At 41.4% G+C, this 20,221-nt stretch overlaps 1 protein-coding gene across 5 annotated transcripts in view; it reads left to right on the top strand.

Moving 5' to 3' along the window:
- daam2 (dishevelled associated activator of morphogenesis 2) overlaps positions 1 to 14,394 on the top strand; it is a 109,356-nt gene extending 94,962 nt beyond the window's left edge. For 4 of the 5 annotated variants that reach the window (XM_078277869.1, XM_078277865.1, XM_078277867.1 and 1 more), the window contains 6 exons: positions 902 to 1,070; positions 1,883 to 1,990; positions 2,692 to 2,752; positions 3,714 to 3,845; positions 10,340 to 10,510; positions 11,284 to 14,394. In XM_078277869.1, the coding sequence (XP_078133995.1) occupies positions 902 to 1,070; positions 1,883 to 1,990; positions 2,692 to 2,752; positions 3,714 to 3,845; positions 10,340 to 10,510; positions 11,284 to 11,496 (854 nt within the window). In that variant the 3' untranslated portion in view covers positions 11,497 to 14,394. Of the gene's footprint in view, positions 1 to 901; positions 1,071 to 1,882; positions 1,991 to 2,691; positions 2,753 to 3,713; positions 3,846 to 4,054; positions 4,247 to 10,339; positions 10,511 to 11,283 lie in introns of those variants that run through there. The other variant, XM_078277870.1, reaches the window with a different exon arrangement.
- Positions 14,395 to 20,221: the final 5,827 nt, after the last annotated feature.

The raw sequence follows: 20,221 nt of genomic DNA, 5'->3' as shown, positions 1-20,221 counted from the left end.
TCTACGCTGACCTAAATGCCCTTTTCCAGCTCTGATGAGCACATCACATTATTTGGGCTGGCAATGCTTTAGCCCTGTGTGTGCTAGAGCTTGTTTGTCAGACAGTCTATTCATTTAAGTCAAATAAAATATATCTTTACACATACTTTACTGGAAAGAAAGTGAGTTAAATCATTGATTCAAGCCTCCACAATCTTTGTTGTTGGATCCAAATGTTCCCAAACCGCACCGTTCATCGATGCCCGTAATAAAGTATTTTTTTTGTTATTCATGTTACTCTGTCATTATATTCTAGATGAGCCTATATTTCCCTGGACCACCCAGCATGTTCAATAGAAGCATTTCATAAGACAGGCTTTTCTGCATCCAGGAGAACACAGCAGTTATCAGAGCCAGAAGAATGGTTCCCATGCTGTTTCACTGCAAAAAGAACTGTAACAATATGGATTTTGTTAATGATTTTCACATTCACACAGAGGTTTCCTCTGTGGAGAGAGGGAACCACCTGCACTTTGCCAGACCAGTCTCTTCTCAGGGGGAAAGAAAAGGACAGAGTGGGGTTGTGTTTGGAATATTCCCTTCCCCCTGCTGTTTTATGGATGGATGGAGACTTGATGGGTTTCCCCACTGCGCTGCCCAGAATTTGTGGGGAATATTGATCAATCATCATGAAGGATGTTAAACACAAAGGAAAGGATGAGAACCTCTGGGCCTCTGGGAGACTTTAGTTTGCATGTGTGTGCATGGGGGCTGAGTAGAGGAGCAGAATGGAAGGGAATGGAGAAAGGCCAGTTCATTATATAATATGGAAGGTTAAGTGATGCACTAAGCAAAGTCCACACATAGCTATCACCAACTATATGATCTCTCCAGCTGCTTCTCTCTCCCGGTTTTCCTCCAGCCATCCTGAATGCGTCCAAGGAGGTGGTCCGGAGCAAGAGGCTGACTCAGATCCTGGAGGTGGTGCTGGCTTTCGGGAACTTCATGAACAAGGGCCAGAGAGGCAACGCATACGGCTTCAAGGTCTCCAGCCTCAACAAGATCGCTGACACCAAGTCCAGCATAGACAGGTGGGCCATATGGGGGGGGACCAAGAGTACTCAGTTTTTCTGATGTCTGTTGTGGATAAACGTCCACACATTTGCTCAGAATTCATATATAAATGTGCTCCTTAGAGCTTCATATCTTGCCTCATAGTTATTGCATTTAGAATTCAGTATCAAAGTTAACACAGTTGATTGTTTTTCTGTCCATGCAACAGGGACTCCTAGCAGCTAATGCAGCTTGATTTCCAATGAGTTAGAAATGTCAAAATGCAAACAAATTAGACTTAGGTGAACCACAGTTACTCCACTGCAATTTTACATTTCCTGTTTGTTTCACCCAAAGCATAGTCTCACATTGCCAGACCTGATCGGCTGGCTTAACAAGTTAACTTTCTGGTATTGGTGGGGGGGACACTCTGGCTTGTTTGTATTTTTATAAACCAATTCCAATCTTTCTAGACAGTGCTAAGCTTGGGATGCAAATTACATTAGCTCAAATAGAAGAGGGGGGCTGACATCCGGCGCAAATGCAAAATGCTGTTTTTCTTGACTAAATATGTAGAATATGTATAGCACCTCTAACATGCCATATGGTGGTATATCTAAGCTTCCCCTGACAATAACAACTTATGGCATTCCCGCTGAAGATGTATAGTGACCATATCATAAGCCTGCAAATAAAGTAATAATAAAGTGTTAAAACTAAGCAAAACCAGCCTAGGAGTTTAAGTGTTAAATACAAGTCTTTAAGATCCTTTTAATAAGCAACTCTATAAAGAAGAAGTGTTTCCTAGATTTGTTAAAAACCTTTTGGTTCTTCACTTGTGATTGAACAGAAACATCACCATGTTGCACTACCTGATCATGATCGTCGAGAAGAACTACGATGACACGCTGCACATCCAGGAAGACCTCAGCAGTGTACCAGAGGCTGCCAAAGTCAAGTAAGTGCAGTTTCCCGCGGGGACACTTTCACCATACTGTAGCTATGTGTCTTTATTACAGCAGAGAGGAGCTCAGGCCTAAGTGCATGTGGTTTAGTGTTGCAGTGAATACTCAATCAAAAGACTAGACTAAACATACTATACTAATATATACTGCAGGATAGGGCTGTGCAATTAATCAAAATTTTAATCGCAATTACGGTTTCAGCTCCTAATGATCACAAAAACAGAATAATCGGGTGGAAAAACGACTATTTTGCACATTGCGTTTTGCAAGTAAAGTCTTATTTTGTCTTGTGTTCTGAATGGAAAAAAAGTTCAAATGGGTAAAAGTATTAAGGGTACTTTCACAGTTCTGGGTATTTTCACTGCTGTTTTTTAAGTTCAATAATTGCAACATCTTTCCGAAAGTCCATGAGTAATAGTGTTAAATAATTGTGATTTCAATATTGACCAAAATAATCGTGCTTATGAATTTTTTCCATAATCGAGCAGCCCTACTGCAGGATATATAGTCAGTAGGTGATGTGTATTATTATAACATTATTTTCTAAGTCTGTTTTCTTTTAGGTTTTGGAGTCATTGAAAATGAAAATTAGGACACAAGCTGTACCTAAAAAATTGTAGGGAAGTGCAGTACAAGACAATAGACAATGATTGTCTTTGTATCTGTTTTTTTTTTTTTTTCTGTCTTTCATTAGTTTGTCGGAGTTGGAAAAAGAGGTGCACAATATCAAAAGTGGACTGAAGGCTCTAGAGGCGGTGAGTTGTTGTGCGTTTGTGTCCTGTTCCCTCCCATCGGTTCTTCTCCTGTCTGTAATTATGTTTTGGAGCAGGGCAGAGATGGACAGCAGGGCGAGGTGCTTAAATGCTGGTAATGTTCCACAGTGACATGGAACAGCAGATTTTACAACTGCAGCCACACACAGAACCAAGGCCTTATGTGAACACATGAGTACATGCACATATTACTCCGATTCTCCACCGGGCGCGTGCGTCTGTGCTGCGTTCCGGTTTTGTTCCGTCCTTCGCCACGCGCCATACCGCACCGGGAGCGTCTCGGAAGCAGAGTGTCTTGCCTGCCCGACTCACAGATTAAATTGTCTCTACAAGTAATTTACAGAGCAATCACATGTTTAATAAGCTAGTATCTACCTTCCACTCCAAGCACTCCTGTAATTTAACTCCATGCCTTCTCTTTTCTGGTGATGTCCTTTAAAAAAAAAAAAAAAAAAGATCTGTGATGTCTATTATGTTTGTACACCTCCAAGAGGAATCTCTCGTCATCCGTGGTGTTGTAAAGGAGACCTAAATGATATTGGAGGGGGGCTGGTGGTAAATTGACTGGATAGTCTCGCTGTATCACTTCCTGCTCAGCTGTCCAAACGGCCCGCTGCTCGCGTGAAAATAGCGCGGCTGGTGGAATATCAAGCATTGAGTTGAATGGCAGCGATTGCTCGCGGGGGTCGCGGCGCCTCCGGAACGCAGTTACACTTCGCGGTTACACTTCACAGAGAGAGACTGTTTTCATATAATATACGTTATCTGTAACTGAGGAACCTTAAAATCCTCGCCACTGATCAGATGCTCTCCCCTTGACTTAAAGGAGACATCACTGATCACTTCCTCTGTCTCACTTCCTTCTCCTTCTCATAGCTTTACCACTTTTAGTTTGAAAAACACACATCTCTCACACATCTTTGTCCGTTTTCTTCCCCTCCAGGAGCTGCAATACCAGCAGAGCAGGACGAGGGAACGCGGGGACAAGTTTGTGGCTGTGATCGGTGACTTCATCACCGTGGCTGGCTTCAGCTTCTCTGAACTGGAGGACCAGCTGAGTGAAGCCAAGGACAAGGTAGCTAACTGCATAACCACTCAGTCGTACAGTCAACAATGTATGTGATTGTGAGAGAAGAGCATACTGCAAGTTCATATGTAGGGATGTAACGATTACCGGTGTACGATAAAAATGTTGACAATAACAATGACCGTTTTCATTTAAAATATCATTATTATCACGGTGGATTACCACGGTGTGGAAACCGTGTGTTTAATCCCTCTCAGCTTCATCCGAGTCTCCTGAAGTTGCCGCGCAGGCGCACTGCGTAGCCTCCAACGTACGTTTCTTGAAGTTGGAATCATGGCGGAGGGAGGAGATGACAGCGCTCAGGACATTTATCAGCCTATTGCCTATATTTTTGTAATATAATAAACACTGTTACACTTTTTGAAACTATTTGTTTTTGTAGGCCTATCAGTGATTTCTGAACATATTGAACACACTTTTAAAAATACCGCAATAATACCGAAAACCGTGATCATTTTGGTCACTATATCCGCGAGGTTACATTTTCATACCGTTGCATCCCTATTCATATGTCCACGTGCGTGGCCCTAATGCACCCTGTGCTAGTAGTCCTCACTGGCTATCCTTCATGTTGGACAGACAGAAGAGAACGGAGGAAAAAAGAGACAAAATACTGAAGGGAGAAACCATGAAACCTCTGTGCATCCCTCTTAGTCCAGTTTGATGACTCCAGCAGTGCCGGGGAAACCCAGCATTAAAAGATTACCCTGGATTCCCCCCTCATCTTTCTTTGTGTTTGTCTCTTTGAGTTAGTGTTTTGAATCCGCTCTCCTTCTTTGTACAACTGGGACAAATAGCCTTTTAAACCCCCTCGTGTCTTGATGTATGTTCGGAAGTATGTAAGCTGAAGATATCGGTGGCATTTAATTTGCAGACCTTTGGCACTCGGTTGCACATCAAGCATCCTGATGCTGACACATGGGAAGCTTTTAAATTAGCAGTCTGCGGTTAATAGTTACAGATATTACATTTTACTTTATTATAGGGCTTGTCTTTAGAGTTTAGATTCTCTGCCTGGGGACCCACGGGCCGGGTCAGGCCGATATTTTTCGCTGCTATCCTCGGGCCGGGCCGGACCCTTGACCAAGCATGTCTTCCCCAACTGCAGCCATGTTGTCGGCCAGTGCGTCAGCATGCAGACCGTGCCGTGAACTACAGAAATCTGTTTAATTCTAAACAGATTTCTGTAGTTCAAACAACTCGGAATTGTAGTTGAGAACGTCAGTTATAACGGTCCACGTATTAAAAAAATTGTCGGGTTTAAATCGGGCTCATAATTACAGTTAATGTGTCGGGCCGGGCTCAGACACAACGTGCACGGGCTCGGGTAGGGTCAGGCTTGATTTTTTTGGGCCCGATCTTAGCTCTACTTGTCTTTTACCAAAGTAGTTGACATAACGATGTGAAATACTCAAATTGCTTAAAATCTCCAAAGGATCACCATATTTTGACAGGAGGAAGGGCCCTGGGGTTTCACGTAGAGCCTCCTCTCTACTTAATTATTTGTTCAAGGAGGAGGTCGGTAAGAAAAATTGGAGGGAAAAGGGGCCAGTTGGGACGTCATGGGAAAAGAACGGGAGGAGCAGGGCACCAGTTACTGCTGTAAAACAAAAGAACCTGTGTTCACCGGCCCAGACTCTAAATACACTTTTCCTAGCACAACTGTGTGTCTGTCTGTCTGTCTTTCTGTGTGTGTGTTTGGTAAGTGGTGAGTCTGACGCATTAACTCAGTGCTTGTCAAGGCTCTCTGACACTCTGTTAGGTTTCCAGTGGAATACAATTATGGAAGTGTGGGTGTGCGCGCTCTGTGTTTCGGTCTTAAGGAAGTAGAGGAGAATGACTACAGTAAACGGAGCAGGCGGTCCAGTGAGGCTCGTAAAGCTCCATGGCAACAAATGTATGTGCGTGTATGTTTGTGTGAGAGAGAGAGAGAGAGACACACACACACCCCCTCAGCAGACACTACTACATACATTACAAAGGATTACAGTTGTCCAAGGTCATGTGGGTTATTGGGGCAGAGGTTTCCCGAGGAGAGGAGGGATTTCCCTCATATCCAGAGAGATTGGTTGGGTTTATCCTTAACGACATATCCACACACCCACACATCGACATGTTCACAGACAATACAAGATCCAGTCTCTATCCAAAAACAAAACGGCTCTGTTTCAAACATAAAAAAGTAGAGCAGGGAGTGCTTCAAGATATTCCATCGCTTCATGTGCTGTTGGCAGTGGAAATATATAAAAGGCAGAATTAAGTGCATTGGTAAATGTGGCCAGGTTCAGGCAATATTGTGAATTTGGCTAATAAAATACTTTTTATTGGCAAGGTTGGAACAACAACACAGCACCTACCTACTGTACGTATCAATCTGTCTTCGTCAGAGAGCTTTTGAAGTCTCACTTTCATCATTAACGCAACCAAACCAATGTCTTTGAACATGTTAGCCCATTTGCTTTAAATTGCTGTGCTTCTCATTGCTGCCAACCATCTTCCAAAGACTGTAGTGTTGTTTGTCTTTAGTGATTTCTAGAGCCCGACTGATATATCGGCATTTATAATGGCAGATAAATGAATATTTAAAAAATTAAATACAAAACGGACGAAACACCCTTCAACCATGTTATGAGTGTTAGCGTTGCATAGTGTGTCCACCAGAGGGCGCTCTACAAACGTCCCTGTTGGCAACACTCGTGTTTAACCCTTTAAGTTTCATATCTTAAGTTTGTATTTTTATTAGGGCTGTCAAACGATTACATTTTCTTAATCGCGATTAATCGTTGAATTTCTACAGTTGATCGCGACTAATCGCATGTTTTATCACATGATTAAAATTCTATTATTTTGCATTTCAGAACAGTTTTTAAGTACATATTAACAATGGAAAGCCATTCTTACCAGTGGATCTTGATTGGGAATCAAATGAATGCAAAGAAAGTGACTTTATGAACTTGATTTTAAGATTTGTATTTGTTTATTATATATTTAAGATGGTCACAAATTTGAATTTAACAACAACTTTGAATGCACCACGAGGCTGTAAATTACCAGTTTCATTGAAGGCGTCTGTGTTTTTCCGACAACAGCAGCTACAGGTTGTTACATACCGGTGTTGAATCCTCTACAGTGAAATACAGTCGCACTTTACACCGTTTAGCGTTAGCTGTCAGCATTTTAACCGTGTTTAATCCAGCTACTAGCTAGCGGTAGGCTAACGTTAGCTGCTGTCGAGTATAGTGTTAACTAGCGTCACGTGCAGCGGTGTTTATGTTTCATGTAACGTCTGTTTCAGAGCATCAGAGAGAAGAGCAGACATATCAGTGGCACCAGAATGAGGCACCGAAATCCGCGTTGCTATTCCTGCAGCAGCAGGATGTGTTACGAGGAAGTACGGCAAAATAGTAGCCTGTTAGGCACGACGCAAAGCCGAGTGAAGTGAAAATAAATGAATAAATGGCGGCATGCGATTAATACAATTAAAAAAAATTAACGCATTATGCTCGGCCCTTAATCGCATCACGATTAACGTGTTAATGCTGACAGCCCTAATATTTATACATTTTATTTATCAGAACTTTACTATATTTTGATGTTCCTCTGTTCTGTTGTTACAATAAAACAAACAAGTTTTTAAACTGCATTATCATATTATTTTAGTGAGGACTCATACATAACTACAAATAACTAATGTTAGGGAAATCTGTTTATGTTTTGTTACGCGTTTCTGGATTTTCTTTTTAAATATATAGCAGCCGATATATCGGCCAGGGCTATCACCTTACAGGTAGCCATTGAAATATTCAGTCCTTATAAGTACAGTATTAATAAGAATTAACCTTTATTTTTTATTTATTTTTTATCATTGCAGGATCATGCAAATGTAATAGCAGACTGATTTGTAAAGTGCAGATGGATTTAATAACACACAGCAGTGATACAATAAACAATAAAAGCAGGCACAGTGATGAATCACTGTCACAAGCAAGTTGATCCTTCAGCCAGATGCTAACATCAGCATGCTAACATGCTCACAACAATGTTAAGCAAGCATAATGCTTACCATGTTCACCATTTGGTAATTTGCTGAGATTTTACAGGTATTTGGTTGTAAACCAAAGTAATGCACTAATTGAAATTCTGACCTGATGATGGCGCTGGAAGAAAACTAAGCTTGTTACAATTCATCTGTACCATTGGGCTGTTGCTTTGGGCAATAGTTTGTGGAAGTAGAACGTTAATGTGATTAGTAGTAAATGGGGGGGGGGACACACTTACATAAATGATACTATAGCATTTTAAAAGTCTGTAGTTGGGTTTTCACTCCGATAGCATCTGGTTTTTAACTGTGACCACCAAATGGGGTCTGTTTCTCCATGCTATGGCCAATGACTTGATCAAAGCTATGTTACACAGTTAAAAATGGTGATCCTTTTATACAGGTGCACCGACCCAAAGCTCTGCAGAGACTGACTTCACTGCGGGTTCATTGCACATTGGCAATGTTTTGTTCATGTTTTAATTTCTACCTCAACACCAATTTCCAAAACATATTTCCCACTTGCCTACTTTCATCGAACCTACAACTGTTTCACCATCACCCTTTATTTTTTTTTTATTTTCTTCACTTAATAAGTTGGCAGAGTACCGCTGGCAGACTAGCAGGGTGTTGGGGAGTGGGGGGGGTGCTAGCCACAAACTAAGGCACTATTGAACGAACAAGCTTGGTTAACTTCCTCTGTAATAGTGTTTATGGAGGGTGGGAGGGATCAGATACAATCAGAAGTAACAGTGAGACCAATCTTGATTCTCTGAGGACATACCTGTCTATCCAGACAAGCTCTTTGTGCTGGATAAAAACATGTCATGTTGTCTGTAAATAGGTTTCCCTTTGGTGCATTTTTATAACACACAGCAGTCACAACACCTCCGTATAATTAGCTGGATTTAAGCAGTGGTTAGGGAGAAGGTGCCAAGCAAAGCCAAATCTATCATGTGTTAACCAGAGCCGGTCTGAAACAGCCTGTAAAGAAATCTGTGGATTTCTAACAACTTCCAATGTGTGTGTGTGTGTGTGTGTGTGTGTGTGTGTGTGTGTGTGTGCACATGCGTGTGCTCATTTAGCCCAGACCCGAGGGGACGATAGGAAACAGATTTGACCAGACACATAATTACAGTAGGGAGAGGGATCATGGTGGGGGTTGCCATGGTGACCATCCCATAATGACAGGATGCATCCTCAGAAAAGAGCAATCCCCTACTCCTTCATATCACAACACTAAAACCACATACAGTGTACTCGCCTACTATGGACCGGAAATGTTTTCTGTCACCTTACTCTGACATACGATAAGAATAGAACAGAGTACAGCACAGTACACACTGCTGATTTCCAACCAACAACCTGTTGTTTTTTTTTGTTGTTTTTTTTTTGGGGGGGGGGGGGCTGCAGTCATATGCCAGCACAGTTATTACATAGTTACAACCTTTCAATATGCAAATGTAGCAAAGCAAAAGTAACCATTGGACAAAAGTATGCACATACATTCATTCAGGTACTATACTTCAGTGCAATTATGACTTGAGTTACTTTGCTTGGTTATCTCTATTGTATGCTGTCTTATCCTTACGTTAAATATTTCTACAGTAGATGTTAATTTAAATCTTAGGTATGTATTCCTTTAAATTCTAAAGAGACATTTTTGCTTCAGTGTAAAAAAAACAAATAATTTTAAGGCTGCACGAATCATATGTATACAAAGAATTCAACAAATGATTATGTGAAATGGGTCACTTGAAGCTCTAGTTGAGTGCTACAGTGGAACATTTAGGAGCTAAAGAGGGCTAGACTTAAGTTGGGTTATGTCAAGTTCAAAAAAAAAAACCATGTAAAATGTTTATTTCCTGAAACCAATATAATCAGGATTAATAATTACGATCTTTAAAAAAGGGAAAAAAATGATCTGTGTACTTCTTGCCAGAATTGTGTAGCCACACATGTACCGAATTGTGGTGCTGCCCTTGTGTCCTGCTGCTGTCTTTTAGCGAGACACTGAGTTGATCTGGTCATTCAGTTTTCTGCTGCATACTGTAGTACAGTACAGAGCTGTGTGTGTAGGAATGTAGAGTAGGTTTGGCTGCGGGCATCGTCCTGGCACAGAGCACTGGACAGCTTGGACTGAACAGGCTGGACATAAGGTGGTCAAATCATGCAGTCATTCTCTCTGTGTGTGTGTGTGTGTGTGTGTGTGTGTGCGCGCGTAGTTGAGAACATCAAGCATGCATATCAGCAGTGCAGGCTCACGTGTGTCTTTCAATACAAAAACATAGCAGAGAATACAGTTCATGTAATAAAGCAGTTTGTCTTATTGTATATATCATCAGCTTTGTCCATGTTGATCTACCAGAAGCTGTGCACAGGACGGCTTCTAGTCACTCCCTATCAAAATGTGAAAATTAAATAAATAGTTATCTCTGTGCAGTTTACCAAATCTCTGAAGCACTTTGGGGAGGAAGAAGGGAGGATGCAGCCCGATGAGTTCTTCGGGATCTTCGACACCTTTTTACAGTCGTTCAGCGAAGCACGGCAAGACCTGGAGAACATGCAGCGGCGTAAAGATGAGGAGGAGAGGAGGGCACGAATGGAGGCCATGGTGAGACACATTTAGAGCAGGGGTCTTCAACATTTTTTAAGCCAAGGACCCATTACTGGAAGCGTGATGGAGCAGGGACCCCCTACAACATATATTGTATAAAATGTTGCCTACAATAACGTGTAGGACTAAAACCTTTATACATACCTTTTTTGGATTGAATACTAAGCTATTAAAATAGTTGTTGGAATGATTTTGATGTTTATGTGGCACAGTGAATCCTTGGGAATAATTGTATCTGTTGATGGACTTACAGGCCAGTAAGCTTATCATCAGGGGGCATTTATATTTGCTAATAATATGTTGGATTCATTTTAGGACTTTTCTAATTTTTTTTTTAAAAAAAAATTTAAAAAATGTAACCATAAGTTGGAGGCCCCCCTGCACTGACTCTGAGGACCCCCTGGGGGTCACAGACCCCCCTGTTGAAGATCCCAGATTTAGAGAATAAACCTGAGACAGCAATGGTTTGGAAAAAGACTCTACTTTGTTTTTTCTTGCCTTAACATTTTGTTAAAGGGGGGGGGTCTAACTGCGTGTCAGTCACATGAATGATGTTTATGCACACGCATTCATTCTCCCTTGTGGGAGGAGGGGCTTAGGAGACTGTTTTGGGCTTCAGCAGAAGGGGGGGAGGGACTGAGAAGTTGTCGATGTTCAAATTGTTTTGGCTAAGTCCTGGATCTTCGCAATCCTACCTACAGCACCTTTTAAGTGCTACTCCTTCATGTTTCTGTCTTTGTAACCCTGACTTCCTGTCTCCATCTTTCCAGCTCAAGGAGCAGAGGGAGCGAGAACGGCGGGCCAAGAAGAGCGGGGCCTCAGACGAGGTCGGCGGGGAGTTTGACGACCTGGTGTCGGCGTTGCGTTCCGGTGAGGTCTTTGACAAGGACCTGAACAAATTCAAGCGCAACCGCAAGCGCTCCGTCAACCAGCTGGTGGAGGGTGGGGGCCGCGAGCGAGCTGTCACCAAGGTAAACTACTAGTTCGGGGGAAAAAGGAAGGGAAAAAATAAATAAACACTAGACACCAAAATTCTGCCCTGGTGTAGATCTCTTGACATCTTTTCAGTCCATGAACGTTGGAGAGGATGTGAATAACGGCTGGACTGGACATGTAGCCACACGTGTGGACAGCCACGCCGTTTTGAAGGATGCAGCACCCTCCTCTGATTGGTCTTGTAAAGCTATTCCCAACCTGTTTGTCATGGGCCTTGTATGATCTCCTGAGCTGGGCGAAGGACGGTTGGGATCTATGGATGGACGGACAGACCACTGTGACACATTATCCCATATATTTTGACCATATCCTCTATAACACTGTGCTACAAGCTTCCAGCTCTCTCTATCACCCCGCTGTTTTTCCACTGCTCTTTGTTTTCCCTCACAAACCCCTTCACTCTTCCTCTGAAAGTTCCTTGGTGCTGGAGCCGTCCTATCTTTTTTGCTCCCTGGCTCTAAAACACACAGGACTTTGGGATCAGCCAGTCACAGTGTACATAGACTCCAGGCCAAGAGAAAGGATTGGGAAAACTGACAAAAGAAGGTGGGAAAGGGGGGTACTAAGCCATCACCTCCACAGTAAATGGTTGCTTCAAGTGTCCCCCAGAAAAGAGACGTTTCAGACACAGAATGGATGGGTATCCATGAACTTCCTTTACTGGAAAGAGGGGTGTGTATTCCGCAAATCCCAGAGTGCTTTGTAGGCTCCTGAAAGATTGTTGGAGTGATACACAACTGGGGGGTTATTGCTTCAGCCCAACGGCCACCTCCAGCACACAGCGTTCCCAGGAAGGACGTACGTACGTACATCCCAAACAGCAGTTTTTAGAGGATACAACTCAAGGAAAACCAACTTGTCGGCTTGATCCACCAGACAAAATGAGAACTGTGCCACAAGGGTCAAGCCTCACCTCCACTCTTCACTGGTTTCAACGTTGTTCTGGCATGAACCAGTGCCACAGCAAAGAGAAAGCAAATGTAAATGTACTAATACAAAACATACTGCAATTAGGCGTTGATATATATTTATATTTAGATGCAGACAAGCTAATTGCAAAGATGTAGAGGTTTTTTTTTTATGTTTTCATGGCATTTTTGGGGTTTTGTACACGCGACGCATTATTTGTTGGTGTTGCAAGTTCACATTGACGTTGGAAGTGAATTTCTATACAATATTGCGCTTTATGTCAAAGAGATAATTGCTCGTCCTTTTCACACCTGTATGTCTTGTTTGCACTGTAGCTTTTCTGACCAACTTTATACTCCACAAGCCGATCCAAACTGTCCTCTGGAAACAGTTCTCTCTGTGCTAAAATGATCTTTTATCTATAACGAAGTCTGCATTGTCTGAATGTGTGGTCCGAGCCATCGGCTGCAGCCAAAATGCAGACCATGTGTGAACTCGGGAGTATAGCAGCCAAAAGGATGCTGTATAGCAGTTCCCATTGGGCCTTTAATGATCTCATCCATAGTATCTGAAGGATCTGTTACACTGGTGCTAAAACATGTGGTCTCAAGACAGAGCCATCAGTCCAGTTAAAGATTTCTCAAGGTGAACTATCGCTTGATTGCTCTGTTGCCACAATTCAGGCTCATCATGCAGTGTTTCTGTGCGCTTTTATTTCAGTTGGCGTTGTAATTAGTCTGTTATTGCAAAGTCAGGGTACAACAAAGCACTTAAAGGGTGTAGATTTAAAATAGAGTGGCTTGATGCAAATGAGTTGCATACTGGTGGACATTAAGGACACCAACAGCCTAAGAGAGCGTCTTTCCTTCCAGCTTCTCTGAAACGTTTTGAGATACGGCCCTGTTACTATGGGCAACCTTTTGCCAAACAAGAGTCAGACCTACATACTGAAGCCAACCAAGGTCATTTTTTTTTTTTAAATATTCAAGGAGGTATATTTTTTTATTTATATATGCATTTCTAAAACCTTAGCAGTAGGCATGACAAAGGCTGCAATGCAAAGTATGGGCTCGCCTCAGTACAACGTTAAGATGGTCTTTTTGAAGATGGACATCCAGTACAGTAAAGGGTAGCTTGCTACAGGTGGTGTACCCACACAGAGGGCTGTAATCCTGGGGTGAGGGCTCTTCTGCGGAAGGAGTCACTCCCGGTCAATTCTTAGGGAGAAGAGGAAGCATTTTGGGGAAAAGTGTGGATCCATTAAAAACAAGAATCATGTGAACATACATCTTAATGGAAGCAGATAGAGTGCAACACACACATAACGTCCATAGTAAATATCCTGGTGTCATCCTGCTAATCATCCATTTTTGTTCTTAGATAACCCATTTTAGTTATTTAATCTGCATTGCATGGTTACTATAGTACAGTATAGAGCCATATGTGAGCTGTCCAAATTTTGACTTTTTCATAACAAATTAAAAAATGGACACTGTGTTTAATCTTCCTCTGTTAGCCTATTCATGTATGTTTTAGCTTCATGTACTGTTTTGTATCCTTATTACTAGGGATGCACTAAATCCAGATTTTTGGGGTTTGAATACCGAATCCACTGGTTAAGATTCTGCCGAAACCGAATACCGAATCCTCCTCCCATCCTCAGTCCATTAACACAGTAAACACATTAATGAAGTAAACAACGTCCACAGCAGTGTATTTTTCATTTGTTAAGGTCCTCGCCACCACGAGACAAATCGGCATTGCAAATTGAACATGTAGCTCGACTTGAATTGCCTTCTTTTGACTGAAAGTACAGCCAAACTGCTCACCAGTTCCATTTCCACTTTCTCACAGCCTACTGCATTGAACGGTCCACCTACGTAAACGCCTTCCCGCAATCAACGGCGGCGTCATTACGTCGACCAGCGTAGCGCGCGCTTAGGGTTCGGTTCGGTGGAAAAAAAAAAATAAAATGTTAAGGCAGAAACCGAACCCCGTCAAAAAGCCCAATATTCGGCCGAATCGGAAGCCAAATCCTGGATTCGGTGCATCCCTACTTATTACGTTAGGATTGGTTGAGTTTGACAGGCCAAAGGATTTGCACAACAGCCCCCTGGTTCAGTGTGTAAGGGGTAAGAATGAAGTGGTTGTTTTCGTGGTAATAGTTAAAGTGCCCATATTATGAAAAACACACTTTCTGGGATTTGGGGAGTTCTTTTGTGTCTCTGGTGCTTCCACACGCATACCAACTTTGTAAAAAAATCCATCCATGCTGTTCTGAGTGAGATACGGTTTCTGAATGTGTCCTGCCTTCAGTCTCCGGGTGAGCTGTTCAAAATTGGCACGGCTTGTGACGTCACAAGCCGAAACGAGTTGGCTAACCGCAACCATTAGCTCGTAGCGTTAGCATGCTAATGCTAACGCTAGCATGCTACCTCGTTCTCAATAGCAAAGCACTGCTACAACACACACAAGTTCACCATAATCTACAAAAGAACTACTTCCATGTGCGCCCTCATTTAGAAGTCTCCCAGCTAATCGACTGGTGGAGAAACAGCCTTTCTTTTTCTGTCTATGGAGCTAGCTAGCTGACATGATCTACATCTGAGCTACTGCGCATGTGAGAGTGCAATCAAAGATGGTACAGAAGAAGAAGAGGTCTCACTCTGTAGCTAAAACAGAGACCAGGTGAAAAGAGGATCTGCAGCAGTGAGAGAGAGCTGTGCAGTACAACAAAAATATGGTGTTTTTTGAAAATTAAACCATGTAAACCTATTCTGGTACAACCTTAAAATACAATTATGAACCTGAAAATGAGCATAATATGGGCACTTTAAACAACCTAGGACTGGTATTGCAGTTCATTTCCCTAGATCTCACTTTGAATTGGACTTGACTCAATAAGCACTTAGTGTAACAGTAGTGTTACAAAACCAGGAAAAAGACAATGTTGGATTATTGACCGTGTCGGACAGTTTTTTTTGTTTGTTTTTTCTTTCTGGACAAACAGACTAATCACTTAACACCCACTGCTGTGTGTAGTCACTACAGTAGTAATGGGCTATGGCAGTTTGTTCCTTCATTCTGCCAGCTTTTCTATTTAGTCTAGGTTTCACATCGAAGTGCCTCTGACCCTGTTTTCACACATTTACCATTCCTATTATTGTGTTTTAGTGCTTGTTGCTTTCCAAAAAAAAATGTACAGTACAGTGTCTAAGTAATGCAGCTGACAGTTGGAATTAGACTAATTGGCGCCATCTTGTGGCTTCAGACGGTGCACTTTGGTGTCCCAGCTGACCTCACAAGCAGTTAAAAGCAGCTCTACGAAGTGTTAACACGATGTGGCACATTAACTCGCCAAAGTCTGCTAAAATGAGTGACCTCAGTGTGGTTGGCATGCAATCAGAGAAGTTTGACCTATCACCTGTACAGAGAAAAATCCTTTTTGCCTAAACCTTTAATTTATCCATTATCGGTCACGTCGCAGAGACACCTCATCCTGCCAGGGGTTTAGTCCTTTAATTGATCCTCAAACTGAAGGAGAGAGAAGATTAACCGGCAAACCAAATAGACTCAAACTTTCAGACACTTTGAAATATCAGAAAAGTTCTAATGACGTATTGATTGCCTATTCTTTAACCAGCATTTCATGTATATTTGAGCTATTTGATTTCCTAACCTCTGCTCCTTTGTCTTTCAAGTTAATCAGAGTTAGTATATCAGACTTTGGTAGACCCTTTAAACTCTTAATCCAGAGCTTTAACCCGCATTGTAGTGCAGACTATTTACAGAGGGGTATTGCAACATCGTCAGTATTATTACAAGTTTATGTTGTTACATGTTTGGATGTGTATTTAGCCATTGACTGGCTGATGTTTGGAGTGTACAGATGGAAACCAGAGGAATGAAATTAGTAGCTTGTTCAATGCACTTTTATTATGGGACATTTCCATTTGCGGCGCCTTCTCTAGAAATGAGAAGGATGCAACGAAAGAGTGGTGCAAAAACATGGTGGGAAGAAAGGAAAAAAGGGCAAGTGTGGTTGGGACTCCGGCTGGGCCGCTGGAATAACGTTAACAGGCAGTCTGTTGGGTCACGGCAGAGATTGGATTTGTGGGGACACATGCACAAAAAAAGTGACACTCGTACCTTACAGGAGTGTACTGAGTTTGACATCCTCTTTTGTCTGTCACCTGCTTTGGTGTGTAAAAGGAAAAAAAAAGGAGGGGATGTTTCCCAACACCACCAAAATTCTGTCAAATCATGCACTTCAATGCGCGTCAAACTGCATGCCTCGACAAGGGTGCACAAAGTGTGATGTGTTGACTTTAATAGAAAATTGCTTGCGATGTGGAACACACACGTTACACGACATTTTGTACTGCCTGAGAAAAGTTGCACCCAGTTTTAGAGGTTGTATAATTGTGAGGAGTCAGTATTTTTATGGTTGGAAAAAAAGTATCCTCCACCGAAAGATGTACAGTTGGACAAAAAAAATAAGCATTTTGTACACCATTGTTGATGTTTGAGATAAGATATAAAAAAAAAAAAATTTAAAAAAAAGATTAAAACATTGAGGAATGTTCCATTTTCCTGTAAATTGTACCTCTATTTATTTGCCTTATTTAGTTTGCTATATTTTGTATGTACACACAGCATTACAGCAAAATGTTATATTAAAAAAAAATATGAATAAATAAACTGTGGTCCGTGTATGATGGATAGTTTTGAGACTTGTATAAGAATGAGATTTTTTTTTTTCTTTCATTTCTATAATTTTATTTTTGTTTTGTATTTTTTTCTCACCCTGTGTCTTTTGTAGGGTTACAATAAACGTTTGTCCCTTACAACTGGTTATGATCTTTTCTTCAGAATGCTTTATTGGGATGGATGTTTGGGTCATACTGTAGGTGTATACAGAAGGAAATCAGTGATGTGTGCTGATGCAGGACGAGAGAATGATTTACATGCGTACACGGACTATGTTTACATTCACACAATATTCCGTTTTTTTTCCTTTTATTCCGAAAAAGACGATATTCAGTCTACGCTGTTTACATGGCTAATGAAAGCAAGTATTCCACTAATACACTAATTCCCGTTTACATGTAGCAAGTTTACCAGCGGTGGAGGACTTGTTGGACTGCGCAAACACAGCGTCCCTCTTTCATTCCTTCACCCAGCCAGGGGCGGGTCTAGAGGGGGGGGCCTGGGGTGGTTTTCTTTTTTGAAGTTTGAGGCAAGTTTATTATAACTGTATTGCACATTATTTTTATATGGTTCTGTGACAAAAAACCTTCCCAGCCCTTGTCACATGACCAGTTAATGTTTCCACATATCCAAAGTTTTGCCTTCAGAGCCCATTGAAAATGTGTATTGTATTTGGATACACAATTTGTTGAAAAAAACAATGAATGTGATATGTTTTATTTAGCAAAATTGAATTGTGTTCTATCCTATCTAAAATGTACTATATTTCTAAACAGATTTTCTATGCTGTATTCTGATAAAATCCCCTGACTGATTATTGCCCACCCCACTTTAAAAATCCTGGAATTGCCCCTGCAACCAGCTTCTTGAAAAGCTTGGTGTAGCGGTGTGTGCGAATATCCAAAAATCAGTTTATATCCAAGTCTTTGATCATGTTTAAAAGTTGCTGTTTCTCCTTCTTATCGGGTCTGTAGCCTTGCAAACTGTTGGCTGGTAGAAACCATAGCAACGCACAGAGCTGACCATAAGCCGTAAACTGCGGTAAAAACCCTGATTGAGATGCATATTCCGAATGTGCCGTATACATGTCCAAAGAATGCCTCTAAAACCCGAAAAATACCAGAATATCCCACTTGTCTTAATCAGAAAATGCTATATCCGGAAAAGGTCTTATTCAGAATATCCAACCGGAATATGCTGTTTCCATGACCTGTATCAAATTCGGAATGTTAGCAGTGTGGTATATATCTACAATAGCGATGAAACTATTATTGATTAATTGTTCTGTGCTGCAGATACTATTTTGAAAAGAAAAAAAAGCTAAACACTGTTGCTTGTTCACAAGTTTCAGATCTTTTGTAGCCTGAAGACTGGAGGAGTGCTGGCTTCATCCCTGTCTTATTTCTAACATGAAAAAACATAGTGGGGGCAGTTAAAGGGATTCAATGTCATTGTCAATAGCAAGAAACTTCATAATGCCAGCAATAACATAATGACGGGAGGTACTTCATAGCTCCGTTTTACTGTCAAGTCATAGAGTATCATTGTCTTACAGACTTTCAAAATAAAACCAAACTGGCTGTAGTGTTTCTAATATTCTGTCGACCCCACAAAATAGAGGATAGAAGGTAGAGATTAAATGTTCCCACTGAAGAATGTGGAGGTGATGTTTATATACATATACTGATAACAAATGTATCATGAATATTATCAACATTAGTTCCAAAATATGTATTAATAACAATAGTGACACAGTAGTGATAAGTATAAAGATGATCAACTATATCCTTCAAGAGTGATGTGTTGTAGTTCCTCACTGTGACCACTGGAGGGCAGTCAGGTGACGTCAAGCCACATTAACCTACATCACTGTTGGTTCACTGAACCTTTGGAATAAAACAATGGAAAAAAGAAAGTGGTGTTTCTAGTTAGCTCAGTCAAATGTATTATGTAATTAATGTATTAACATGAAGGATAGCAACAGTATTCTGTATACAGTACTTAAAGGTGCTCTAAGCGATGTCACGCGTTTTTTAGGCTACAACATTTTTTGTCACATACAGCAAACATCTCCTCACTATCCACGAGCTGCCGGTCCCCTGAACACACTGTAAAAAAATTTAAAAAAAACGCGGTCTCTGTAGACAGCCCAGGCTCCACAAACAGCAACAAAAACAAAGTGGTCCATCCTGGACCATGCAAACATACACAAACCGTGTTCCAGTGTTCAGCCAATAACGGACAAGAAGGATTTGGGGGGGGGGGGGGGGGATAGTACGCTGAAGCACAGAAGGGAGGGGACGGGATGAGGAGGAGGGAGGAGCGAGCTAGTCTTCGTTTTGTTTGAAAATACTTTGAACGTCAACAAGGAGTAACGTCACCCAACATCGCTTAGAGCACCTTTAATAATAGCAATGCATCAACAAAACGTCATTATACTGATTTATTAGAGTATATGATTAGGGATGTAACGATGCATTGTGAACTGCTTAAAAATCAATACAAATGTGTAAAGGTTAAAATCGGATGAGATAAAAAAAAAAAAAATCGTGATGCAATTTTTAAACGGCCCAGGGTGTAATCTACTATTGATTTTTTTTTCTTAGTTTATTTATCTGAAGAGATGTATTCTTTTATTTTCTATTTACTTAGTTACTTTGATGTAGGATTTGTATTAATAATAATAATAATAACTTTATTTGTATAATTTATTTGTATTATTTGTTTATTTTAAAAAAATAGCTTACAAAGTTAGCCAGCTTTGGAGGAGGGTCTGGCAAAGCGATACTAACAGCTAACTTGTCCTCTGAGAGACAAAGGGTGCTAAAATAATCATAGTCCTTCAACCGATCAGATCAACGATCCAACGGTGACGTAGCAACGACAGCGGCATCAACGGGTTGCTGCGCTTCGGTGGCCGCTATGTTGAATGTAAACAAGAAGCTGCTTGGTCCCTTCTCTATCGTCATCGTGTTCAACCCGCCAATAGCGCGCCAGGTGGAGAAGCCAGTTTGTGATTGGTCCCCGCAAAATTGGAACGGAAGCAGGATAGATCAACGTACAGGATCCAGCCTGAGCTGCAGGGCGAAATCA

The sequence above is a fragment of the Sander vitreus genome, chromosome 20, assembly GCF_031162955.1.
Source record: "Sander vitreus isolate 19-12246 chromosome 20, sanVit1, whole genome shotgun sequence".
Classification (NCBI taxonomy): domain Eukaryota; kingdom Metazoa; phylum Chordata; class Actinopteri; order Perciformes; family Percidae; genus Sander; species Sander vitreus.
The sequence above is the reverse complement of the archived record's forward strand: the minus strand, read 5'-3'. Positions and strand labels throughout refer to the sequence as shown.